The sequence below is a fragment of the Oncorhynchus mykiss genome, chromosome 23, assembly GCF_013265735.2.
Source record: "Oncorhynchus mykiss isolate Arlee chromosome 23, USDA_OmykA_1.1, whole genome shotgun sequence".
In the NCBI taxonomy this organism is placed as follows: domain Eukaryota; kingdom Metazoa; phylum Chordata; class Actinopteri; order Salmoniformes; family Salmonidae; genus Oncorhynchus; species Oncorhynchus mykiss.
In genome coordinates this window covers 49829474-49855618 of record NC_048587.1, presented here as the reverse complement: position 1 = coordinate 49855618, position 26145 = coordinate 49829474, and the positions used below count along the sequence as shown (strand labels likewise).

The 26145-nt window shown below is 42.9% G+C and overlaps 1 protein-coding gene across 4 annotated transcripts in view; it reads left to right on the top strand.

Annotated features, from left to right (window-relative positions):
* The first annotated feature begins 535 nt into the window (after positions 1-535).
* Positions 536-26145, top strand: part of LOC110503141 (BAH and coiled-coil domain-containing protein 1) — a 122963-nt gene continuing 97353 nt past the window's right edge. For 2 of the 4 annotated variants that reach the window (XM_036960707.1, XM_036960704.1), the window contains exons 1-2: positions 9227-9481; positions 12721-13048. In XM_036960707.1, the coding sequence (XP_036816602.1) occupies positions 12877-13048 (172 nt within the window). In that variant the 5' untranslated portion in view covers positions 9227-9481; positions 12721-12876. Of the gene's footprint in view, positions 1030-9226; positions 9482-12381; positions 12498-12720; positions 13049-26145 lie in introns of those variants that run through there. The other 2 variants (XM_036960705.1, XM_036960706.1) reach the window with 2 other exon arrangements.

The following is a 26145-nucleotide window of genomic DNA, read 5'->3' as shown; positions in this document are numbered from 1 at the left end:
GTTTAAATCTGATCAAAGGTCTGCGACGGGCGCATGTAAACGCCATGGACTTTTACGCATGTGCTAAATAGTTAGGGGTTGCTTATAACTCAGACCGTGTGTTTTTGTCCGTTTGTCGTCTTTGAAATGGGCACAACAATGTGCTTCTGGAAGTCTGAAAATCTTGACATGCTTGTGGTAGGACGCGTGCTGGAAGAGTGCATACATGTGTGCCGTTTTTCTGCTACCAGTAGTTTGATAGTGGTAGGGTCCTTTTAGAGGCAAGAAAATGTGCAAATTCTGACCGGATGATCCGGGACTCGATGTTAACCAACTAGCTATCTCTCCAAGCAGGGGGAGGCTTTTCTCTCAATATCTCTGTCTCAGATCCCTTCATATCCGGCACGACTACAGTCGGATATTTAAACAAAGCAATAATGGCACGGGGAAGGTTTGTGTTCGGTATGTGTGTGTTGGGGAAGGAGGGGGGCATACATGTTTACGGTCGGGCCCCCACCCCTAATAAAAAAAAGGCACCGAAGCTCTATAGCTCTGTCCTGGACCAGGAGGGAGAAATGGGTATTGCGTTACGTTCGTGTTCATCAATTTTCTGTTTAATGTCAGCGTGCGAGCTTCATTGTGGCTGAGGGACGCGTCATCCAGCCATAAATTTGCGATTATACAGCATCGAGGAGACTGTTCAAACGGATTCCGTCTCGCGCGCACACAGGCACAGGATCCGGTGTTTCTAGAACACTACGTTTAGAGTTCGAGTGATCGGAAAACCCCAGTGACTTCATAAGTTATTTATTTGGAATAAACAATCCTAATTAATGCGATTATCGTTGAATAAATCAGTGACTTTATGATAGGCTTGTTTAAAGTTAGATTACACTCGCAGGAATTTAAGTCTGTTTGAGGATTTAAAACGTCAGGAGGGTAAGGTTTTAGGCCTACACCTTATCTATCTTTTTGTTTTATTCTCCTTTCTACATACATCCGATCCCCTGTGTTATGAATACAGTTTTGTAGCGGACTGACGTTTTATAGGTAGGTGTTTTCTACTTTACACATTTTGATTCATAATTTTCAAACACAAATACAAACAAACGGCTGTATTTTGCACCGATGTCGTTTTAAAACGTTGATTAACTCTGACATAACGGCTTGAATAGACAGGCGTGTTTTAGACTGGTTTAGATGTTTTTATGTTGTCATACACGTTTCCAATTAGTCTATGCCTTGTTTAAATTGATTGCAAACGCTGTAAAGACATTAATTAAAATCACAACACATTATTTATTTATCTATACTGAAATATTTGTAATGTTTTACATTGCAGTTTTTATAAAATACATTGCTGCTCATTGTATACGATTCAAATATGCACTTTTGCCGATTCTAAAACTGCAAAAATGATTTTAGCATGCATTTATTTTCCCACGGTCTCTAGCAGCTGAAATATAACATTCGTAGTAACAACCTTGTGCCAATTGTTCCAGAGTTGCTATTTATTCACCTCTTATGGCAAATTTGGAACGCTACTGGCCCATTTCCTGTCCTGTATTTGCACATTAACACATTTGACATTTTGACCACCTTTATTGTAGACTACTTAAATCACATCGAATGACGTTAGAGTATGCCTATTAGTGGGTCCTACATCCACAGATCAAGGAGCCTGTGTTGTAATTCATTTGTAGCAAACTTTTAGGTTTGGATATGACTGTGTCAGCCAATAAGTGTATTGTCCGCCTCATTTAAAAGATAGAATATTGAACATCTTTACTGATTCGGCATGGTTTTGGCGGGGATCACATCTCTTTGTGTTAACTGAATAGACAAAATTGTAATGTATGGTTATAAGCCAGGGACTTTATCCTCCGGAAAACATTTCATATGGATTGTTTATTATTAAGGTACTTGGTCACACACACACACACTCCCAGTCGAGAAAGACAGGACCAGGCCTATAGAGGTTGTGATGCCAAACCATCCAACTATGTAAAGACGGTTTGTTGCTTTCTTGCGCAATTGGGTCCTTAAAATAGTTATATATAGTAATGTTGATGCGATGGGTTGATGCGTATCTGATTAACAGTGCATCATGTGCGAAAATAACAGCTCGCTGATTCCTGAATCACACACGCACGAGCCGACACACACACTTATTTAAAATATCAGTGGGTGAAGAAATGTTCAGTTCTTATTGTTGCTTATTTTCTGAAGTTGTAGAGATTTAACCCAGAGATAGTAAACAATTTGCATGTCGACATTTTGTTGTTGTCTTAGCACATTGAGGTTTCATGCAGATACTGTTTTATGTATGTTTTCTGTCGGAGTGGGAGAAGCCTAAATGATTTATTTGACAATTATTGATTAGCTAATACAACATGCGATACAACATGCAATACATTTGTGGCATAAGGCCTTAAGTGACAATTGTTTTATAGTATATTTTGTAGTTTCACTTCCACAACAACTAAAATGAATTGTACAGTTTAAATTGTAAAACATTTCAATATAAAATTATCCATCAATAATACATTTGATTATTGCCTACATTAATGACCAATTAATGAATTCTGACATTTAATAATGATGACATTTTTAAATGAACCAACTACATTCTTTAACAATTAAAGGCCCAGTGCTGTCAAAAACTAGATTTCCCTGTGTTTTATATATATTTCCACATTCTGAGGTAGTAATAATAATAATAATAATAATACCATGAAATTGTGAAAATTATGATAATGCCCTTTTAGTGTAAGAGCTGGTTGAAAAGATGGAGGTGGGATGGAGTTTTACCCTTCCTGGTGAAATCACCAGGCGGTAAATTAGTTAATAGACCAATACGAAAGAGAGTTCCAAACCTCTCTGCCAAAAAGAGCTCGTTTTCAGTTTCCCCTCCCCACTCAGACCACTCCCACACAGTCCTGGTCACATTATTGCTTGAGAAATTGCTATTTGCTAATAAGCTATTTTTTTTTTTTTTTTTTACCATTTTCATTGAAAACAATCACTGTAAGGTACTTAATTGTTATTGAGCTAAAAGCGGCTGCATTGGACCTTTAATATGTTTCATTATATAAATGATGACATTTTATAATGAACCACACATGATCCAGTAGGCTCCACCGGCTTATACTTTCACCTTAAATCGATAAAACAATAGTTTGAGCCAACCAAAGCTTTTAACAAGTTCGTGTTGTTATAGTAGCCTTTTATTTTGCGTAGTTTGACGTTTAGCTTCTTCTATAAAAACCTGTCATAATGAAGGAGGCATGTGACATGTATAGGAGCTGGGCCTATACTCACACTAATGGGGTGCAGGTTTGCTTCTATCGATAACCGCCCAAGTCTACCGGCTTCAAAATGACATAAGATCGTAGCTGGCTTCCTGCGCAATGACGTTTATCTGGTAGGCCTATAACCAATTATGATGTTCTGGTAACCTGTCGGCGTATAGTAACAATATATTGCCATCTAATAACACATATATTCTATCCAGTCATGCACTTATTGTATTCAATTGCACGTTTAACTTTGAGGTGGAAAATATTCATTTTTTCCCCTCTCTTTGTCATCGACGTCCTCGAGACTGCGAAACGCTTGCCTTGACCATTGGCATCTGTCCACAAGAACGAGCCTCTTCTTTATCCTCTTCCTCGCCGTCCTCCTGCAATTGAAAATCATGGCATAGCATATCTCACATCTTCTGCAGGCCTCAACAAATCGTGCCCGATCATGTTGTGTGTGTTGAGAGTGTGTGGCTGTGAAGCCAGGGATGTCATATTTTTCACTTGGTCATATTTTATATGACGCAAGTGTAACAAGCTTGTTTCTTTGTAGACCCACCCCATGGCCATTCCACTCCTTGCTCTCCGTTGAGAAGGGAATGTTAATTTGCTTCCCCTGGTCGAAGGATGCCAGTAAAACTGCTCGACCCTAATGAACGATAACGATAGCTTTGCTGAGAGTCTACGAGGTGTCCAGATGAAAGCACGTTAACTTGTAGGTATAGATAGGTCTTTAGTCCATATTGGAAACCTCTTCACACGTCAGCCACATGTATTCGTGTATCTCCGGTATATTTAATCCCATTATATGTGTCCATGTCTACGGACAGTACTGTAGCACTGCTATGGCCTAAACTGCGATTCCTATCTGTGTTGCCGTCGCGTTCAAAGGTTTAATTTAGGTTATATGCATGCTTAAGCAAGCTACGCTATTGGAGGATTGACGGAACATCCGGGTAGCCTAATACAGGTAGCCTAATATGCTCTATACAGTATGCACCGGGGCTTTAGAAGGCTGCTTCATGTATGTTCAAATGCTGATAATGAGGGCGTGTTATATGAGGACGTGTTACATGAGGACGACCTCGGTAATGGATGGCATTCTGCAGTATAGGCTATTACCTAAACCCATTGTTGTTTGGCAAGATGTCGAAAAACTGAAACAAGCTGGCAATTTGCAAGTTTGCAATAAAAAAAAATGTATGTTGTCCATGACATGAACAATTTATGTATAATGTTTTGTGGTTCATTTCACTTTGTTGACTTGTAATACTTTGTCACTTTGTTGACTCGCCGCTATTTTGTGTGGTCACCAAAATACATTAATGTGCAAGAAGTATTCAGCCAATCTAAATGTGTAAAAATGAGGTTCAAGAAAACATTTCTTATTTAAAACAATGTGTTTATAATAAGCTGAAGAAAAACAACTCAATACTGCTAACATTGGAGATATTTGGTTTCCAACCATTCCGGTGTGTTTCAGAACATATCGGTGATGGCCTGTTGTGACGTAGCTATCTAACATGATGACCAGAAATAGCAGCTTCTCCTGCACACACTGAGCTGAAAAGGTCACGTTGCTTTTATGTAGGCCAAAGTTCTAGTCTATCATGTCATCTTTTGTGTCCTCACCATGGTCTTGGGGACCTGCACATTGGGTGCATTAGGCTATAGCCTACCAAAGTTTAATTTATTGATAGATGTAGGCCTAAAAACACACAAAGTTGTTGCAGTTGCAGTCTCCACACAACCTTGTTGACCACTAAACCATCAAAATATAGGGCTTAACGTGTATAAGTTACTCCCATAGCTCCAGACATAGCCTGCACATACATTTAGTACCTTTTTTTCACTAAATGTTATTTTAGTAATATCCGCAGAGAGATTTCAATAAATCGAATTTCTATATTTCAGTCGGTCAGTAATTTCATCCACGTCTCGGATGTATCAGGCTATGCAGGCTATCAGGCTATGCATTTAACTTGTTAAGGCGTTTCCCTTGTGAAAGGCCCTGTTTGGAGTTCGTCATCATTATTAAGGGACATCAGGAATATTTTCGTGAGAATATAATTGTTGCCCGCTATAGAGGGCCTCTCGTAGAGACCTCCAGTTGGCCCTTATTTACCTCCCCAGGCAGTCAGTGTGTTTCGCGTCGTCTGCAAATTGCGCTGATAAATATGTAGCTACACCCGCACTAAGTTCTTTCAGCTTTACCTTAGGGCCAACGCACCTATACGTGACACCCCTTATTTATTTAAAATACACTGTCCTTTTAAAATGACACGTGCGCACATGCTACAAGCAGCAAGCTCCCTTTACATACAGAGATTGCCTCGAGCGCTGAGGCGAGCGAACTGTGCAGCGCGGACGTACTTTGGTTCTAGAATGGTCATGGTGAGAACGCAGGTCAAACAGAAAGACGCGCTTCTCTCCAGCGGAAATGAAAACTCCAGCCTGGGTTTTTGGAAGTGGGCCTTTCCTTGCGAAAAAGCGCACCGCTCTATTAGTTTGGGTGTGAGAGGGGAAGGGAAGGGGGAAATGTGTCAGTCAAGAACGCTTCATTGCTCGAGGACAATCCCTCGCGCAGGACCGGTCTGTTTCAAGAGCAATCAGTCAATCCGCATTAATTATCCGCGCACCCCCTCGGTATAGGGTAGCTCACGCTGGCACACGGACGGGAGAGAGATGGGAAGAGAAAATAAAAGAGTGTGTGTGCATGTGCGTGTGCGTGTGTGTTATGCTTTCTATACACATCGAGCAGGCGAGCACCCACCCAACCCCCCACCTTTTAAGTGAAAAAGAACCAATACAAATCAGGCAGTAAAGGGCTTTTTCTTGTCACTAAATAAATTAAATGCAGATTTCTGTTTTAAGTGCGGGACCCCTTTTGTGAGGCTAGGAACATAATTCTGTATTGTCCCGATGTCATTGGTTTTAAAGACAACCGTGCTAGAGAATGGAATGGGAGCGTGAGGTTGGAAGGTGATTTCTTCGGGGGAAATCACAACGATATTAATGAAAATGTTGTATTTTTATCTGTAGAGGAAGGTGCCTTTGTTTATCACTGAGCATGCACCTCCTAACTCAATGAAAGCATGACATTTAAGTTGAATAGAAACTGCTGTCTATATATCCGACATTACAGTGGTTATACGAATGTAGTATCTCACGGGCTTCGTCTGTTTTGATCAGCCTAATAGGCACTAAATATAGGCACTATATTTTTCACCAAATTTGGGGCGGCACAAGTCTGTCCTCAGAATATCGATGATCAGCTTTGGACCTTTCCCACCTGGCACAGACGTGAATTCAACATCTATTCCACGTTGGTTCAACTTAATTTAATTGAAAAGACGTGGAAACAACGTTGATTCAACCAGTGTGTGCCCAGTGGGTTTAGTCAAAGCGTAGAGATCGTGTGTGTCTGTGGGAGATGACGACTCCAACCCATCCACAGGCCACTGGGGGTCAGGACCCATGGAATGCGGTGTGCATATGTAGATTGCAGTGAGCGAACGATTCAATTATGGATTATGCGCAAAAATCTATTAGTTTTTATATTATTTTATTCATTCATTAATTTGTTGCAATACATAAAATACTAATTTCTAAGCTACATTTAGTTGCATTGCTGTTGTCCAGGACAGACAATTTCGGATGTTGTTTGATACTGCTGGTCGGATGTTGGGATTGGGGTGTTTGTTGTGGTTTTACCAAAAGGAGATTGATTGAATAATACTGATATCAAATGTCTGCTCATTAGATCTACCCCAGAAATGCAGAGATATTATCTTCGTCTGGGTTTTTTATGTTGTCTAAATTATGGTTTTGCAGTCAATTATATCATGATTATATTTTGGGTACCTCTTTTTTTTAGCAGTTAGACCTAAGAACATTTATAACATGTCAGTCAAATGTCACCAGTGTTATAACCTTGCGTAATAAACTATGATATTTTACATACATTTTCATTACTATTATCATTAGGCTAGTATTATTAGCCTGTGTTTAATCAGTGAATTTAATTATGAAATCCTTCACCAATAAAGCACTATAGGACCGTTCTGAATTACAAGCGATTGGATTTAGCCTATTCTTAGAGAGAACATGTTTCTAAAAATGTTTCTCCGTCATTATTTTCCACCCTTATTGATATAGACTATTGTTGATATTTTCTTGTAGCAAACAATGTATGTAGCTAATCCCAATTCATGGTAACAAGTAAACCAACACCCATGTGAGGTGTCCTTGAACAGTTATGGTAATAATCCAATTTGCGATTGTAATTTATTTAAAAACGGAAATATCCACTTACTTTAGCATGGTTACTGAATAGCTGCAACGCGAACGTTTTAGAAACACGGATGTAATGACATGAGTCCAACGTTTTCTACCACATAATCACTCTCGCGCTCCATCTCCGCGTATTTCTTTAGGAAAAAAAACGTTTTTCTTGGAAAAACAGAATTTTCATTTCCAATAAGAGCTAAATAGTTGTTTCTTGTCATTGAAGCCATTTTACCTTCCCTTTTCTCTATGTGACGTTGTTATTCCATCGCATTAATCCGCAAATCTAGCCTCTACGTTTAATACAACATGTAATTTCCCCCTTTTTAACGTATTCCCTTTGATTTAGTCACTCTTGACACCACTTTTGCTCTGGGGCCAACGGGGTTCGCCGTGGGGGCGCCTTGAAACAGCCCCTCCTTATCTCCTTTCATCGTTCAACCCGGGGCCGCCTTGAAACCGCAGGGCCAGTAATTGCTTTTTTCAGTCAGCCCAGTGCGGACTGGCCAGCAGCCAATCAGAGCCTTGTTTACACTTGGTGATTGACAGCTCTCTGGCAACATGCCAACCAATCAGACACTTTACTCAGACCGAAGGCTGGAGTTTTAACCCTTTACTTGCAGTTAAAACAAACTGGGAATATTAGCTTATAGCTCATGATTTTTAGCATGGAAATACGCAAGACCATACCCTTCCTTCTTTAATTCACTAAATTAGTGAACTGTGAGCAAAACTAACCCCGAGGACAGTACATTACATTGTGATTCGATTTCCCTAAGTGTGTGTCATGACAGTAAACATAAACAGACACCAACGTTTTTACTTCCCCAGTAATTTAGTCTATTAGAATCAAATTTGACTTCCCCCTGCATTTCTGTTGTTCTTTAATTGCCTTTTAAGCTACTATTTGGCCTATATTTAGCTTATTTTACAAATACATATTTGTAGGCATTTCATAATAAATGGGATACTCAGGTGTAAGCCATTTTATTATATGTGTTAATTAAGCAAGCTATAGGCCTAAATAAATTAAATTGGCCTGATTAAACTGATAATTGAAAACGTTTGCCTATTTCTGGTGACAAAAGTAAGGTCTAAGTGTGAAGCTTTGAAAAAAAAACGTTATTGTAAAATAATACAAATAAAAACTGGGGCGGCATGTAGCCTAGTTGTTAGAGCATTGGGCCAGAAACCAAAAAGTTTGCTAGGTTGAATCCCCGAGCTGACAAGGTAAAATTATGTCGTTCTGCACCTGACCAAGGCAGTTAGCCCACTGTTCATAGGCCGTCATTGCCTAGTTAAATAAAAAAATATCCAAAAGAACAGTATTGTTTTAACGTAGTTTGGTGATTGACGTGTAGTTCATGTGATCACAAAATATTCTGTGGACTTCCTAGTGATCAAAAGTCCGGTAATTTCTGCTGTTCACTCAGAGCTGTGCTGTGTTTTGATGATATCTCCTGACATTTGCTCTGGAAAGGGCTATGCTCTGGCAAGGGCTTAAATCAAACGCCCGCCGTTTTGTTTTAGGAATCCAGCAGCATTCCTATTGGTTCAGGGCATCTTCCAACCAGAGTTTCTGTTTATCGCGGGGCGCGCCTCACGGACACGCGTCTCATTGTATTTATCAAACCAATGGGAGAGTGCGTTCCCCTACTGTCCCTCCTTCGCTTGTAGTTGAGTGGCACTAGCGGATACAGTGGGAGAGTTTCTGTGTGGATGTACGAGCTTAGATTCACTAGAAGCCTGTACTTCTACGATGCATCTCTATACCTCAACGGCACACTACAATCTGCAGACTAGGATGTAACTATTTCCACATGTTTTCCTTTTTGTACGCCGCTTTTTTCCCTTTGTATATTTTTGTACATTTTTTAAAAATAATTAATTGTTATGCAAGGAATAACTTACCAGTAAGTAATTTATTTATTGTGTCCATTTTGAATGTGTATAATAATAAACATCTATACTTTCAACTTCTGCTTTTAAAAGAGTCTTTGTAGTAGAACATTTATGGGTTATTTTAGACTGCGTAAAGACAAGATGCATTAATTTAAATCACACAAATATGTTCCATTGCTTAGTAGTAGTCCAATAGTATAGTAATATAATGAAAGTAACAACAATATTAATATTTCTAACAAAATAATAATAATTATAAATAGTACAATGACAAATACTATAATGACTATAGTATATAACAAAAATGCATGAGAATATAGCCATTTTAACATTTGTACTTAAGCCAAGTGAAGGTTCCTTCCTTATGCTGTTGACAAGCTAAACGTTGATTGTTGTATAGGCAATCATTGTTATTGTACAATTAAACAATCATCTACAAAACCTCTCTCCTGACGAGATGAGGTGCCACGTTTAAAATATAATTATCTTAACATAATTTAAATGTATTTGTTTCTATGCATTATAAGACGCGCTTTTACCCGTGGTTCAGATAAACTAACAATGGATTATATTGTAGTTTTGTTGTTTTAATATCAGTAGGCCTATTTGATTATAGGTTTGGCCTACTGCAGTTTTTCACAGTTGTTATGGAGGGGGCTTTGCCAGTAGACAGTTCTTGCCGAGTCCCACCAGGCAGGTTTCGCTGTGTTTGGAGTGTCCCTCTTGGAGTGTGTTTTTCGCTTAACTGGCCTTTGAATATCTTGATTTAGTATCCCAGTTATGGTTTGTGACTTCGCTTTACTGCAAAATCGTGAATTGCAGCTCTTGGGCCTAACGTAAAGCCGTGTAGTGAACAAATAACAGTGACAGTGATGCTCTTATGAGAGTCTATTATTTTTCAGAAGAGTTTGTGCGTTCTATGCCCAAAATACCTTAGTTTTATTGCAATCTCATCTCATGTGGGGAATTGGGAAGAAAGGAGAAATTCGTGCTTCCACGTCAGTGTTTAGGCAGGCTTTTCGTGTATTGCCATTCGGCTGGTAGTTTTCGAAAGGTTTTTTTTGTTGTCTCCTGATAGTTTGACCCTTTGGGGGCAGCGATGGAGGAGGGGGATAGAGAGAAAGACTGTCAGGCAGAGAGGAGTGGAAGGAAAGGAAGTATCAGCGTCTCCTAGCCTACTCCCACGTTGATCCCAGATTTAAATTAGGCCCAGGCTACCTGTTTTTTAATCAGATTTGAATGTGTTTTTTTATGTGATGGCCTCTAGTCAGCTCAGTGACACGGTTGAAGGACGGTAAGCCTATGGTCCTACATTGATTGTAGATGTTGTTTGGTCGAAATGCATAGTGGCTTCGTTTTGACTTGGAATGTAAACATTTTAGACGTTTGTTTACGAGGAATAATGTAAAACATATTCTGCGTGAAATGAGAGGAAGCGATGTATCTTCGATTGTTGCAAAATTCAATTCCATAATAGTTTTTTCGCGGTTCCACTATTACACATAAAGAAAATAAAACACTTTAAACGTTTAACTCTGAAAGCACATTTAGCCTTTAATGTAACGATTTGAATAAAAATATCATAAACAATTTGCACGTTTAAAATGTAATTATTTTAATATAATTGAAATGTATTTGGTTCTATGCATTCTAAGACCGTTTTTTGTAACAGAATGAAACAGATATATTTTTTTATCACATTGTGAGGAGTGTAGGAGTGTACCATTTTTCAACGATTGTCAACATTTTGAATAAAAATACACTCTAACACGTTGTCATGCTCAAGGATTTGGATACATGTGCAAATCTCTCACTGAGCACCGTGTGCACACACACACACACACACACACACACATTCGTCAGTAGCCTATGCTGCCTGAACATATAAGCCTCTGCCCTGTCGTTGAGAGAGGCTTGTCTAGCTCAGAATTCCTGAACGTTTCAGTTTGACTACTGTTCTAGAGTAGAATGTTCGCTGTATACTTTTCTCCTTGAAATAGCCAGAGGACCAGTTGGTTTAGCTCGCCATTTTATATTTTCTTTGTTCTCTTACCTTGGATTTTGCTGATATAATTGAAGTTCACCAATCACCATATCAGTAGTGCCTGAATGGAGGTGCTATTGAAGCGGCCTAATACATTGCCCAGTGAGATGTGTTTTGTGAACACAGGCCCACCTATCCAAATTTGAGCGCCATGGGGTGTCCCATTGAACTGAATGACTAGGGGTATAAGGCACATATGAGTATGTTGATTCCCATTCCTATATTTATTGCTTAAGTCTCTATCCCCGGCGGTAAACGTAATTTAGTTGGTGTTGTTATTATACATGTCCCACGGATGCACCCACCCATACATGCATTATAAGTGATTACCATTGTGAAAGGGGTGAAAGGCAATGTTGACTTAACTATTAAATTACCTTTGCGATAAACAAGCGATTTCAATGCCTTTTCTCAAGCACATTCAGACTATATATGCCAGTAAAGAAAATACACATTTACAGACATAAAGGAGCTAGTCAAAATTCACGGACGTGACAGAATTGTCCCAAGTCTAACAAAATACTGTAGCTGATACATTTCAATATATTTATGCCTACATTTAAGTCTTAATAGTATTTTGTTTACTTCGACACATGTATAATGTAGCCTATTCTCCTTTTGATGATTTGCAGTAGGCTATGGTCAAGGAAGCAGTTTTGATGCTTGGAGTTTGAAAATTACAAAATTGGTCTGTAATGGACTGACTGAAAGATCAAACATTTGCTTCAGGTGAGATATGGACGAACGTCTAATTCCGACGTGAGACTGAGAGATGGTAGACCCCTCCCAGACTGACTCATCTATAGGTCTCAGAATACACCGAAGTAGTATAGCGTTATTATCCCCTACAGTGAAACAACCCGTAGTTTAAGATGACCACTCCTTTTGTTGTTCCGTTTGTAGCCACCCTGCTCTTTCTTGTCTGCCATGAAGACGAGTAAGCGGTTTGAGTCTGCATTCTACCGTAGGCTACTGTAGACTGGGTAGGCTATTTGTTTTGGGGTTTCATTTAGTCAAACCTTTTAGCATTCTTTTACTGATACTTAAAAACACTTAATGCTATACTTTTGTTATGCAAGGCAATAAAGTGTAGTTGGCAACATTAGACAGGATGCGTGTGAGAATTACACGCCTCAATTGATCTTTCAGAGATTTTGTCCCATTGTTTTCGGTGCATTGACGTGGTCTTGTGTTTTCTCTTTGTAGAACATGACCGGGACATACTTTTTGGTGGGCAAGGCAAATACTCGAATGAGTTCAAGACGACCTATCCGAAGTTCATAAAAGGGATTATTGAATCTAGACAGCGTTCGATGCGTCTGGCTTTTCCTCTGGATTTGGGATTTATTGCTTCTCGACAGAATGGAAAGCCGGGATTTCGCTCCTCCACACCACCTCTTGACAGAGCGGGGCGCGCTGGTTCACCACGCCTCCTCTCGGATAGCTTCTAGCGGCCGAGGCACGGTGCAGCACCCCGCTCACTTCCAGCCTGGAAAGTACTATTCCTCTCACATCGCCATGGCCCCACATTCAGGTTGGTGGAAATACGAATTTGTTGGAATATCAGATTAATTGTGCGATTTTATAAATTAGTCTCTGGTGTTTTTGGACTGTTTGAAAGTGGGACGGACATACCGTGTGCGTCTCCCGTGGTAAATGTAACCCTGCCGTTTGTCAGGGACGAACGAGAGTTTATTGGAAAAGGAAATGAGTTAGACGATGTGGTCATTCTCGAAATTAGGAATTACTGTGGACTCTTGATATTTTATGTTCCAGTTTTAGTCAATATTATATTTTATTGAACCGTTTCTAGCGCTGTATCTAACATACCCTGTCAGAACCGAGTGTAGGCTACTTTAATATGAAAAATAAGCGTGCATTTTATAAAAGTAAACACAAAATAAACTTAATTTGTTAAATTACAGATTTAGTGAGACTAAGCCTATTCTAGACAATACGATTTATAGTTAGAACACAATATACAACGTTATTATATAAAATAGATTATTACATAATTCAGAAATATTATGGGATTATTTAGAAAGAGTAAAGGATTATTAGGCCTACAATACATTATTTGCTTTCAAGTGACATGGAATCTTTCCAAATGAAGTTGGATAGTTTCACCTCCCAAAAATCTGTTTAGTAAAATGGACTAATCCTAATGTTATAAATGGGTTTGTAACTTTATGTAACTTTACGTTGCCTCATTTACCATCAACCGTTTGTCCTTTGCTAAAATTATTGTTGTATGTGCGTAGGCTAGGATACTGTAGACCTATTCCCGTGAGCGCGGTGCGTGTGGAGGAGTGACGTGCGAGCTGGTGCGTTTCTTTCGGTCTTCGGTGAGGCCCTGCGACTGTCCTGAGTCCGAGACCCGGGGGTCAGTCTGTAGGAGTGGAGAGGAGCCCGCGCTAATAGAGGTGCGCGTAATACCAGACAATCCGGTTTCTATATTGAGCGCGGACGTGACGGGAGAGAATGGTTTGACAGTGCATGCATTAGATTTTAACAAGTAGCTTTGGTATCCTGTCCTAAAGGAGGAGGGGAGGGGGGAGTGAAGGTGTGTGTGTATGTGTGTGTGTAAGTGAAGGCTGGGGGAGGGGTGTCTGCTGCACCTAATCATGTAGTGAATCGTAAAACCGAGCGAATGCGTGTATAAATATAAAACCTATGTGTCTTGAGTGAAATCTCATGAATTTCTTATAAAACGTTGAGATACGAACCCGTGTTGTTGTCGTTATAGCTAAGAGCATTTATTTTCTAGCTATAGATGTTGGTCTAAATGCATTACGCGTATCAATTAAATTGGGAATTTGAATCGTTTAGTATGCCTTTGTAAATACACATTTAGTGACTATACCTTCTGAATAAAGGTTGAATAAAGATGTAATAAAGTAAAAATGAAAATTATGGGTAAATTGACAAATTAAATACAGACAGAATTTATTCTCACCACCTTTATGGGCATTTTACAGCAGCAGCACATGGTATTTAGCTGTGCATTTGAGAGCGTTTGGCATTGTCTGCTCTATTTTGTTGTACAGTAAGTTTGCTGGTGAAGCTAGCTTATCACAGAGTATCATTGTAATAATAATAACTATATGAATTGCATTTTTATAGTCTTTTAGCGTTTATATAGTCTCAAAGTGTTTCACATTGTATGTTATCATATTTAGAATGCCAGTACTTCAGTATTGCTTCATTATTCCTGATGGATGACTGACATTCTGATGGGGATTGTTTTTTGGATGTGGTTCTGTTGTAAAGGGGCTGAGGAGGGGGGCACTTTGTGTTGGGCACCCCTTGAGATTCAGATAGCTGTCTGCCTGGCCCTAGGCCACTGGGCAGGGGGTTGATGTGATGTGTGGTGCAGGCAGGGCAGGCGGGGGCGTCAGGGGGGAGTCAGGGGGAGGAGGAAAGATTTTTGGGGGTTAGTTAGATCTCCTCTTCCTGGGACAACTCTCCCCCAAAACACACGCACGCACACGCACACACACACACATATTCACCAATGTTTTGCATCTGCAGCAGGGTAATTCCAGAATCTTATGAGGAAATGGTGAGGAAAAATGTAAATTTCCTTCTTCTGCCATCGTTGTTTTTGCTAAATCTGTATTTGATCCATCTATAACGTCCACATCCTTATAAGGATCCGCATGGTGTCTGTTGCGCATGATGAGGTGGCTAAATGGCTGTTATCACTATTATATAGCTATAAAGACCAGCCCCTCAGATGAACACCAGTGGTATTGTGTTGTCTGTGAGGTTCATATCTGAACTGGGACCATTTGTCATTCTCTCTCTCTCTCTCTCTCTCTCTCTTTCTCTCTCTCTCTCTCTCTCTCTCTCTCTCTCTCTCTCTCTCTCTCCCTCTCGCTCCTCTAGGCTGTAGTTGTTTCCTAGCAGATGAGGGTTGTGTCTAGTCTGTAGGTAGATGTATAGTTGAACAGGTGTGCTGTATCATGGAGGGTGTGGCTGAGCCTCCTTGCACAGGTGTGTCACTTTTCAGAAGGTGTGGATTAGTGTGTGTGAATGCGTACGTTTGAGCTCCTAATCCTAACCCTAAGACTAACCCTAGCTCCTAACCCTAACCCTTAACGTAATTCTAACCCTAATCCTAAACCCCCTAGAAATAGCATTTGATCTTGTGATGACTTGCAAAATTGTTCATTTACTATTCTTGTGGGAATTTCTGATCCTCTCTCTTCTTCTCCTTTTTCTCTCTCTCCCTCTCTCTCTCTTCTCCTTTTATCTCCCCCTCTCTCTTCTCCTTTTTCTCTCCCTCTCTCTCTTCTCCCTTTTCTCCCCCTCTCTCTTCTTCTCCTTTTGCTCTCTTTTCCTCTCTTTCCTTTCCTCTCTCCATAAGTGCTGTGTCTCATTATGTCAGCACTGGCTCCTACACTGTCCTGTGTGTGTGTTTGCTGTGTGTGTGTGTTGGGTATTTGTGTGTGTGCCGTGTGTGATGTGTGTTCTGTGTGTGTGTGTATCAGAAACTGTCTCACACTCTGCAGCCCTGTCCAGTCATTCTGATGCCTCGTTTGGACTCGGAGCCAGCGAACAAGCTGATTGGCTAAGGTGTTTGAGGTGCTAGCTTCGGGGTGCCATTACTTTGATCGCCACGGTTACGGAGAAGAGACACCCTGTCCCCCCCCATCCAATGGCAGAGTTGTTAGCGTGTTCTGCCTGTCTGCCTGTCTGCCTATTGTCCTGTCTGTCTGTCTGTCTGTCTGTCTGTCTGTCTGCCTGTCTGCCTGTCTGCCTGTCTGCCTGTCTGCCTGTCTGCCTGTCTGTTTGTGTAAGAGGTAGACTAGACACAGAGTTAGTAAACGGAGAGACTCGTCTCCCTCTCTGGGGCGGTGTGTGTTGGAGATAAGGGTGTGTGTCTGTCTGTGCCTTTAGTCAGAGGAGAATGTCCTCTGATCATAGTTAAGGTTGTGAATCTAGAATAGTTCCTTTTTCCTCAGGCCTCCCTTCCAGCACATGTATTTCTATGGACACAAGCACTGTTCATGACACAAACTGTTCACACCCCTTTTGTTGGGGGAGATACAATTTTGCAGGTTTAAGGCTTATTTCCTGCAATTCTACACGATGCCATGGGGTGCTGAGAACATTTTGCAAGTTTAAAGCTTTAAAGCTTATTTTCTTGCAATTCTATACATTTTGCCATGTCTAATGTTTATTCATGTGATATTTGAGTGACTCAAACATTACAACAATATCCTTGGGATAGAAAAACCTAGCTAAAAAAGGTCAGCTGACATGGGCTAGTTCATCTGGACATTTCTGACAAGTTATAAATAGCTCTCTAAGGTATGCGATGATTGACATGACAAGAATAAAACTGATGATGCACTACTCAACTTTGAAATTGCACCTTATGCAATCTACTATTACAACTTTCGATAGTAAGTTGAAAGATGACCTGAGTTCCTTAAAATATATATGTATATTTTTGGGGTGGGGGGACCCCCGTTCCCCCCAGGTCAACCCCTTGTGGACACAGTTTGGGAACCACTGCTCTATAGGAGCAGGGAGAAGGTGTAATGAACAGTCCTCTAGGGAGAAGGTGAAATGAGCAGTCCTATAGGGAGCAGGGAGAAGGTGTAATGAACACTCCTCTAGGGAGAAGGTGTAATGAACAGTCCTCTAGGGAGAAGGTGAAATGAGCAGTCCTCTAGGGAGCAGGGAGAAGGTGTAATGAACAGTTCTCTAGGGAGAAGGAAGAAGGTGTAATGAACAGTCCTCTAGGGAGAAGGAAGAAGGTGTAATGAACAGTCCTCTAGGGAGAAGGTGAAATGAACAGTTCTCTAGGGAGAAGGTGAAATGAGCAGTCCTCTAGGGAGCAGGGAGAAGGTGTAATGAACAGTCCTCTAGGGAGAAGGTGTAATGAACAGTCCTCTAGGGAGCAGGGAGAAGGTGTATTGAACAGTCCTCTAGGGAGAAGGAAGAAGGTGTATTGAACAGTCGTCTAGGTTAGAAGGAAGAAGGTGTAATGAAAAGTCCTCTAGGGAGCAGGGAGAAGGTGTATTGAACAGTCGTCTAGGGAGAAGGAAGAAGGTGTATTGAACAGTCGTCTAGGTTAGAAGGAAGAAGGTGTAATGAAAAGTCCTCTAGGGAGCAGGGAGAAGGTGTATTGAACAGTCCTCTAGGGAGAAGGAAGAAGGTGTATTGAACAGTCCTCTAGGGAGAAGGAAGAAGGTGTATTGAACAGTCCTCTAGGGAGAAGGTGTAATGAAAAGTCCTCTAGGGAGAAGGAAGAAGGTGTATTGAACAGCCCTCTAGGGAGAAGGAAGAAGGTGTATTGAACAGTCGTCTAGGTTAGAAGGAAGAAGGTGTAATGAAAAGTCCTCTAGGGAGCAGGGAGAAGGTGTATTGAACAGTCCTCTAGGGAGAAGGAAGAAGGTGTATTGAACAGTCGTCTAGGGAGAAGGAAGAAGGTGTATTGAACAGTCGTCTAGGTTCGAAGGAAGAAGGTGTATTGAACAGTCCTCTAGGGAGCAGGTGTAATGAACAGTCCTTTAGGGAGTATGGAGAGGTGTGTAATGAATAGTCCTCTAGGGAGAAAGTGTAATGAACAGTCCTCTTGGGAGAAGGTGTTATGAACAGTCGTCTAGGGAGAAGGTGTTATGAACAGTCGTCTAGGGAGAAGGTGTTATGAACAGTCGTCTAGGGAGAAGGTGTTATGAACAGTCGTCTAGGGAGAAGGTGTTATGAACAGTCGTCTAGGGAGAAGGTGTTATGAACAGTCGTCTAGGGAGAAGGGAGAAGGTGAAATTAACAGTCCTCTAGGGAGTAGGGAGAAGTTATAATGAACAGTCCTCTCCTGAGAAGGGAGAAGGTGTAATAAATAGTCCTCCAGGGAGCAGGGAGAGGTGTGTAGGAACAGTCCTCCAGGGAGTAGGAAGAAGGCATAATGAACAGTCCTTTAGGGAGAAGGTGTAATGAACAGTCCTCTATGGAGAAGGTGTAATGAACAGTCCTCTAGGGAGAAGGTGTAGTTAACAGTCCTCTATGGAGAAGGTGTAATGAACAGTCCTCTAGGGAGAAGGTGTAATTAACAGTTGTCTAAGGAGAAGGGAGCAGGTGTAATGAACAGTCCTCTATTGAGTAGGGAGAAGGAGTAACGAACAGTCCTCTATTGAGTAGGGAGAAGGAGTAACGAACAGTCTGCTATGGAGATGGGAGAAGGTGTCATGAACAGTCCTTTAGGGGGAAGGGAGAAGTTGTAATCAACAGTACTCTATTGAGTAGGGAGAAGGTGTAACGAACAGTCTGTTAGGGAGAAGGTGTAACGAACAGTCTGCTAGGGAGAAGGGAGAAGGTGTCATGAACAGTCTGCTCGGGAGAAGGGAGAAGGTGTAATGAACAGTATGCTAGGGGGAATGTGTAATGAACAGTCCTCTAGGGAGAAGGTGTAATGAACAGTATGCTAGGGGGAAGGTGTAATGAACAGTCCTCTAGGGGGAAGGTGTAATGAACAGTCCACTAGAGAGAAGGTGTATTGAACAGTCCTCCAGGGAGAAGGAAGAAGGCATAATGAACAGTCCTTTAGGGAGAAGGTGTAATGAACAGTCCTCTACGGAGAAGGTGTAATGAACAGTCCTCTATTGAGTAGGGAGAAGGTGTAACGAACAGAGAAGGGAGAAGAGAAGGGAGAAGATGTAATGACACCTTCTCCCTAGAGGACTCTATTGAGTAGGGAGAAGGTGTAACGAACAGTCTGCTAGGGAGAAAGTGTCATGAGCAGTCCTCTATTGAGTAGGGAGAAGGTGTAATGAACAGTCCTCTAGGGAGAAGGTGTCATGAACAGTCCTCTAGGGAGAAGGTGTCATGACAGTCCTCTAGGGAGAAGGTGTAATGAACAGTCCTCTAGGGAGAAGGTGTCATGAACAGTCCACTAGAGAGAAGGTGTAATGAACAGTCATCTAGGGAGAAGGTGTCATGAACAGTCCTCTAGGGAGAGGGTGCAACGAACAGTCTGCTAGGGAGAAGGTGTTATAAACAGTCCTCTAGGGAGAAGGTGTCATGAACAGTCCTCTAGGGAGAAGGTGTAATGAACAGTCCTCTAGGGAGAAGGTGTAATGAACATTCGTCTAGGGAGAAGGTGTCATGAACATTCCTTTAGGGAGAAGGTGTCACGAACATTCCTCTAGGGAGATGGTGTCACGAACATTCCTCTAGGGAGAAGGTGTAATGAACATTCCGCTAGGGAGATGGTGTAATGAACATTCCTCTAGGGAGAAGGTGTCATGAACATTTCTCTAGGGAGTAGGTGTCACGAACATTCCTCTAGGGAGAAGGTGTAATGAACATTCCTCCGGTCTGAATGTGTAATGAACAGTTCTTTAGGGAGAAGGTGTCATGAACATTCCTCTAGGGAGAAGGTGTCATGAACATTCCTTTAGGGAGAAGGTGTCACGAACATTCCTCTAGGGAGATGGTGTCACGAACATTCCTCTAGGGAGAAGGTGTAATGAACATTCCGCTAGGGAGATGGTTTCATGAACATTCCTCTAGGGAGTAGGTGTCACGAACATTCTTCTAGGGAGAAGGTGTCATGAACATTCCCCTAGGGATATGGTGTAATGAACAGTCCTCCGGTCTGAATGTGTAATGAACAGTTCTTTAGGGAGAAGGTGTAATGAACATTCCTCTAGGGAGAAGGTGTCATGAACATTCCTCTAGGGAGAACGTGTAATGAACATTCCTCTAGGGAGAAGGTGTAATGAACATTCCTCTAGGGAGAAGGTGTAATGAACTGTCCTCCGGTCTGAATGTGTAATGAGCAGTTCTTTAGGGAGAAGGGAGAAGGTGTTATGAACAGACCTCTCAGGAGAAGGTTGAAGTTGTAGTGGACAGTCCTTTCGGGAGAAGCTGTAAAATGTGTGTCTCCCTATAGCCGTACACTCCAGCCCTGATCACCCACCACAGGACTCACAGCTGGTGATTTTTGCTCACATTGTTGTAATACTTGGAGGAGGATGGGAGGATATGAACGGACATATGAAGAAAGGATAAAGGGATGAGTGAGAAAGGAAGAGTAAGAGAGGAGGTAGAATTAAGGGAGAGAAGGAAGGAAGCAGGGAAAGGAGAAGAGGTGAGGTGGAATTAAACAGCAGGAGGGTGAGGATGGAGGGAGAGTGGAGCAGAGAAGCTAGGAGGAGAGAGGGAAAGGAGGAGTGGAGAGGGGGAAGAGAGAGTGCGAGAGTGGCTGAGCATTTCCACCTGGTTGATAATCCAGTCAGAATACCGGTGCCTGAAAGCACCGACCGCCGTCCCCGGCAACTCATCCGAGCATCTCCGCGGGAACACTCTGGCTCATAAGTAGTGTGTGTTTGTGTGTGTGTATGTATGTATGTATGTGTGTCAGTGATGAGTCAGCAGATCAGCCGAGCCACAGGTAGAGAAAGCGACAGGCCCGAGCCCCCCTCACCGTTCTCCCTAGATGAGAAGCCTTCATCTGGGGCATGGCAGGCAAGGCAACCCCTTCGCTGGAGCTAGAGATGCTGGTGGTAGCGCTAGCGGTTTGGTGGTGGAGGTAACGTAGTTTAGCGCACACTTAGAGACAGTGTACAGCAGGTTGGTGGTGGAGATAACGTAGTTTATCCCACGCTTAGAGACAGTGTACAGCAGGTTGGTGGTGGAGATCATGTGGTTTAGCCCACGCTTAGAGACAGTGTACAGCAGGTTGGTGGTGGAGATCATGTGGTTTAGCCCACGCTTAGAGACAGTGTACAGCAGGTTGGTGGTGGAGATAACGTAGTTTATCCCACGCTTAGAGACAGTGTACAGCAGGTTGGTGGTGGAGATAACGTAGTTTAGCCCACGCTTAGAGACAGTGTACAGCAGGTTGGTGGTGGAGATAACGTAGTTTAGCCCACGCTTAGAGACAGTGTACAGCAGGTTGGTGGTGGAGATCATGTGGTTTAGCCCACGCTTAGAGACAGTGTACAGCAGGTTGGTGGTGGAGGTAACGTAGTTTAGCCCACGCTTAGAGACAGTGTACAGCAGGTTGGTGGTGGAGATAACGTAGTTTAGCCCACGCTTAGAGACAGTGTACAGCAGGTTGGTGGTGGAGATCATGTGGTTTAGTCCACGCTTAGAGACAGTGTACAGCAGGTTGGTGGTGGAGGTAACGTAGTTTAGCCCACGCTTAGAGACAGTGTACAGCAGGTTGGTGGTGGAGATCATGTGGTTTAGCCCACGCTTAGAGACAGTGTACAGCAGGTTGGTGGTGGAGATAACATAGTTTAGCCCACGTTTAGAGACAGTGTACAGCGGGTTGGTGGTGGAGATAACATAGTTTAGCCCACGTTTAGAGACAGTGTACAGCGCTCTTCAAATAGCTACTACACGCCAGTCAGCCAGCCAGCCAGCCACTCATCCAGTCAGCCAGCCAGCCAGTCATTCACACACACACGCTCACTTGCACGTGCACAGTAGTACTGCCGGCACACTGTTGTATGGGTTGACTAATTATTTCTACTCTGCATCTATTATATAGGGTGTTTGTCAGTGGCACTGCTGAATATTATGTGTTAACGTAATGGAACCAATCAATTATTATATATTTTTTCCTGGGATGTGAACTTTTTTTATTTTTTTATTTCACCTTTATTTAACCAGGTAGGCTAGTTGAGAACAAGTTCTCATTTGCAACTGCGACCTGGCCAAGATAAGGCATAGCAGTGTGAACAGACAACACAGAGTTACACATGGAGTAAACAATTAACAAGTCAATAACACAGTAGAAAAAAAGGGGAGTCTATATATACATTGTGTGCAAAAGGCATGAGGTAGGCAAATAATTACAATTATGCAGATTAACACTGGAGTGATAAATGATCAGATGGTTATGTACAGGTAGAGATATTGGTGTGCAAAAGAGCAGAAAAATAAAAATAAATAAATAAAAACAGTATGGGGATGAGGTAGGTGAAAATGGGTGGGCTATTTACCAATAGACTATGTACAGCTGCAGCGATCGGTTAGCTGCTCAGATAGCAGATGTTTGAAGTTGGTGAGGGAGATAAAAGTCTCCAACTTCAGCGATTTTTGCAATTCGTTCCAGTCACAGGCAGCAGAGAACTGGAACGAAAGGCGGCCAAATGAGGTGTTGGCTTTAGGGATGATCAGTGAGATACACCTGCTGGAGCGCGTGCTACGGATGGGTGTTGCCATCGTAACCAGTGAACTGAGATAAGGCGGAGCTTTACCTAGCATGGACTTGTAGATGACCTGGAGCCAGTGGGTCTGGCGACGAATATGTAGCGAGGGCCAGCCGACTAGAGCATACAAGTCGCAGTGGTGGGTGGTATAAGGTGCTTTAGTGACAAAACGGATGGCACTGTGATAAACTGCATCCAGTTTGCTGAGTAGAGTGTTGGAAGCAATTTTGTAGATGACGTCGCCGAAGTCGAGGATCGGTAGGATAGTCAGTTTTACTAGGGTAAGTTTGGCGGCGTGAGTGAAGGAGGCTTTGTTGCGGAATAGAAAGCCGACTCTTGATTTGATTTTCGATTGGAGATGTTTGATATGGGTCTGGAAGGAGAGTTTAGAGTCTAGCCAGACACCTAGGTACTTATAGATGTCCACATATTCAAGGTCGGAACCATCCAGGGTGGTGATGCTGGTCAGGCGTGCGGGTGCAGGCAGCGAACGGTTGAAAAGCATGCATTTGGTTTTACTAGCGTTTAAGAGCAGTTGGAGGCCACGGAAGGAGTGCTGTATGGCATTGAAGCTCGTTTGGAGGTTAGATAGCACAGTGTCCAAGGACGGGCCGGAAGTATATAGAATGGTGTCGTCTGCGTAGAGGTGGATCAGGGAATCGCCCGCAGCATGAGAAACATCATTGATATATACAGAGAAAAGAGTCGGCCCGAGAATTGAACCCTGTGGCACCCCCATAGAGACTGCCAGAGGACCGGACAGCATGCCCTCCGATTTGACACACTGAACTCTGTCTGCAAAGTAATTGGTGAACCAGGCAAGGCAGTCATCCGAAAAACCGAGGCTACTGAGTCTGCCGATAAGAATACGGTGATTGACAGAGTCGAAAGCCTTGGCAAGGTCTATGAAGACGGCTGCACAGTACTGTCTTTTATCGATGGCGGTTATGATATCGTTTAGTACCTTGAGCGTGGCTGAGGTACACCCGTGACCGGCTCGGAAACCAGATTGCACAGCGGAGAAGGTACGGTGGGATTCAAGATGGTCAGTGACCTGTTTGTTGACTTGGCTTTCGAAGACCTTAGATAGGCAGGGCAGGATGGATATAGGTCTGTAACAGTTTGGGTCCAGGGTGTCGCCCCCTTTGAAGAGGGGGATGACTGCGGCAGCTTTCCAATCCTTGGGGATCTCAGACGATATGAAAGAGAGGTTGAACAGGCTGGTAATAGGGGTTGCGACAATGGCGGCGGATAGTTTCAGGAATAGAGGGTCCAGATTGTCCAGCCCAGCTGATTTGTACGGGTCCAGGTTTTGCAGCTCTTTCAGGACATCTGCTATCTGGATTTGGGTAAAGGAGAACCTGGAGAGGCTTGGGCGAGTAGCTGCGGGGGGGGGGGAGCTGTTGTCCGAGGTTGGAGTAGCCAGGCGGAAGGCATGGCCAGCCGTTGAGAAATGCTTGTTGAAGTTTTCGATAATCATGGATTTATCGGTGGTGACCATGTTACCTAGTCTCAGTGCAGTGGGCAGCTGGGAGGAGGTGCTCTTGTTCTCCATGGACTTCACAGTGTCCCAGAACTTTTTGGAGTTGGAGCTACAGGATGCAAACTTCTGCCTGAAGAAGTTGGCTTTAGCTTTCCTGACTGACTGTGTGTATTGGTTCCTGACTTCCCTGAACAGTTGCATATCGCGGGGACTATTCGATGTTAGCGCAGTCCGCCACAGGATGTTTTTGTGCTGGTCGAGGGCAGTCAGGTCTGGAGTGAACCAGGGGCTATATCTGTTCTTAGTTCTGCATTTTTTGAACGGAGCATGCTTATCTAAAATGGTGAGGAAGTTACTTTTAAAGAAAGACCAGGCATCCTCAACTGACGGGATGAGGTCAATGTCCTTCCAGGATACCCGGGCCAGGTCGATTAGAAAGGCCTGCTCACAGAAGTGTTTTAGGGAGCGTTTGACAGTGATGAGGGGTGGTCGTTTGACTGCGGCTCCGTAGCGGATACAGGCAATGAGGCAGTGATCGCTGAGATCCTGGTTGTAGACAGCGGAGGTGTATTTGGAGGGCCAGTTGGTCAGGATGACGTCAATGAGGGTGCCCTTGTTTACAGAGTTAGGGTTGTACCTGGTGGGTTCCTTGATGATTTGAGTGAGATTGAGGGCATCTAGCTTAGATTGTAGGACTGCCGGGGTGTTAAGCATATCCCAGTTTAGGTCACCTAACAGAACAAACTCTGAAGCTAGATGGGGGGCGATCAATTCACAAATGGTGTCCAGGGCACAGCTGGGAGCTGAGGGGGGTCGGTAGCAGGCGGCAACAGTGAGAGACTTATTTCTGGAGAGAGTAATTTTCAAAATTAGTAGTTCGAACTGTTTGGGTATGGACCTGGAGAGTATGACATTACTTTGCAGGCTATCTCTGCAGTAGACTGCAACTCCTCCCCCTTTGGCAGTTCTATCTTGACGGAAGATGTTATAGTTGGGTATGGAAATCTCAGAATTTTTGGTGGCCTTCCTGAGCCAGGATTCAGACACGGCAAGGACATCAGGGTTAGCAGAGTGTGCTAGAGCAGTGAGTAAGACACACTTAGGGAGGAGGCTTCTGATGTTGACATGCATGAAACCAAGGCTTTTTCGATCACAGAAGTCAACAAATGAGGGTGCCTGGGGACATGCAGGGCCTGGGTTTACCTCCACATCACCCGCGGAACAGAGAAGGAGTAGTATGAGGGTGCGGCTGAAGGCTATCAAAACTGGTCGCCTAGGGCATTGGGGACAGAGAATAAGAGGAGCAGGTTTCTGGGCATGGTAGAATATATTCAGGGCATAATGCGCAGACAGGGGTATGGTGGGGTGCGGGTACAGCGGAGGTAAGCCCAGGCACTGGGTGATGATGAGAGAGGTTGTATCTCTGGACATGCTGGTTGTAATGGGTGAGGTCACCGCATGTGTGGGGGGTGGGACAAAGGAGGTATCAGGGGTATAAAGAGTGGAACTAGGGGCTCCATTGTAAACTAAAACAATGATAACTAACCTGCACAACAGTATACAAGGCATATTGACATTTGAGAGAGACATACAGCAAGGCATACAGTAATCACAGGTGTTGAATTGGGAGAGCTAGCTAAAACAGTAGGTGAGACAACAACAGCTAATCAGCTAGCACAACAACAGCAGGTAGAATGGCGATTGATTAGGCAGAGAGGGTCGGATTAACTACACACAGAGCCTAAATGCGGCTGGGGCCGACAGATAAAACATAAACAAGCAGAATGGATTACCGTGAATTAATGGACAGTCCAGCATGCATCAGCTATGTAGCCAAGTGATCAGTGTCCAAGGGGCAGCGGTGGATGGGGCAGGGAAGCTGGACTGGCGAGTGTTATCCAGGTTAGAAAACTAACAATGACTAAATAGCTTGTAGCCAGTTAGCTGGTTAGCTTCTGAAGGTTCTTGAGTGTG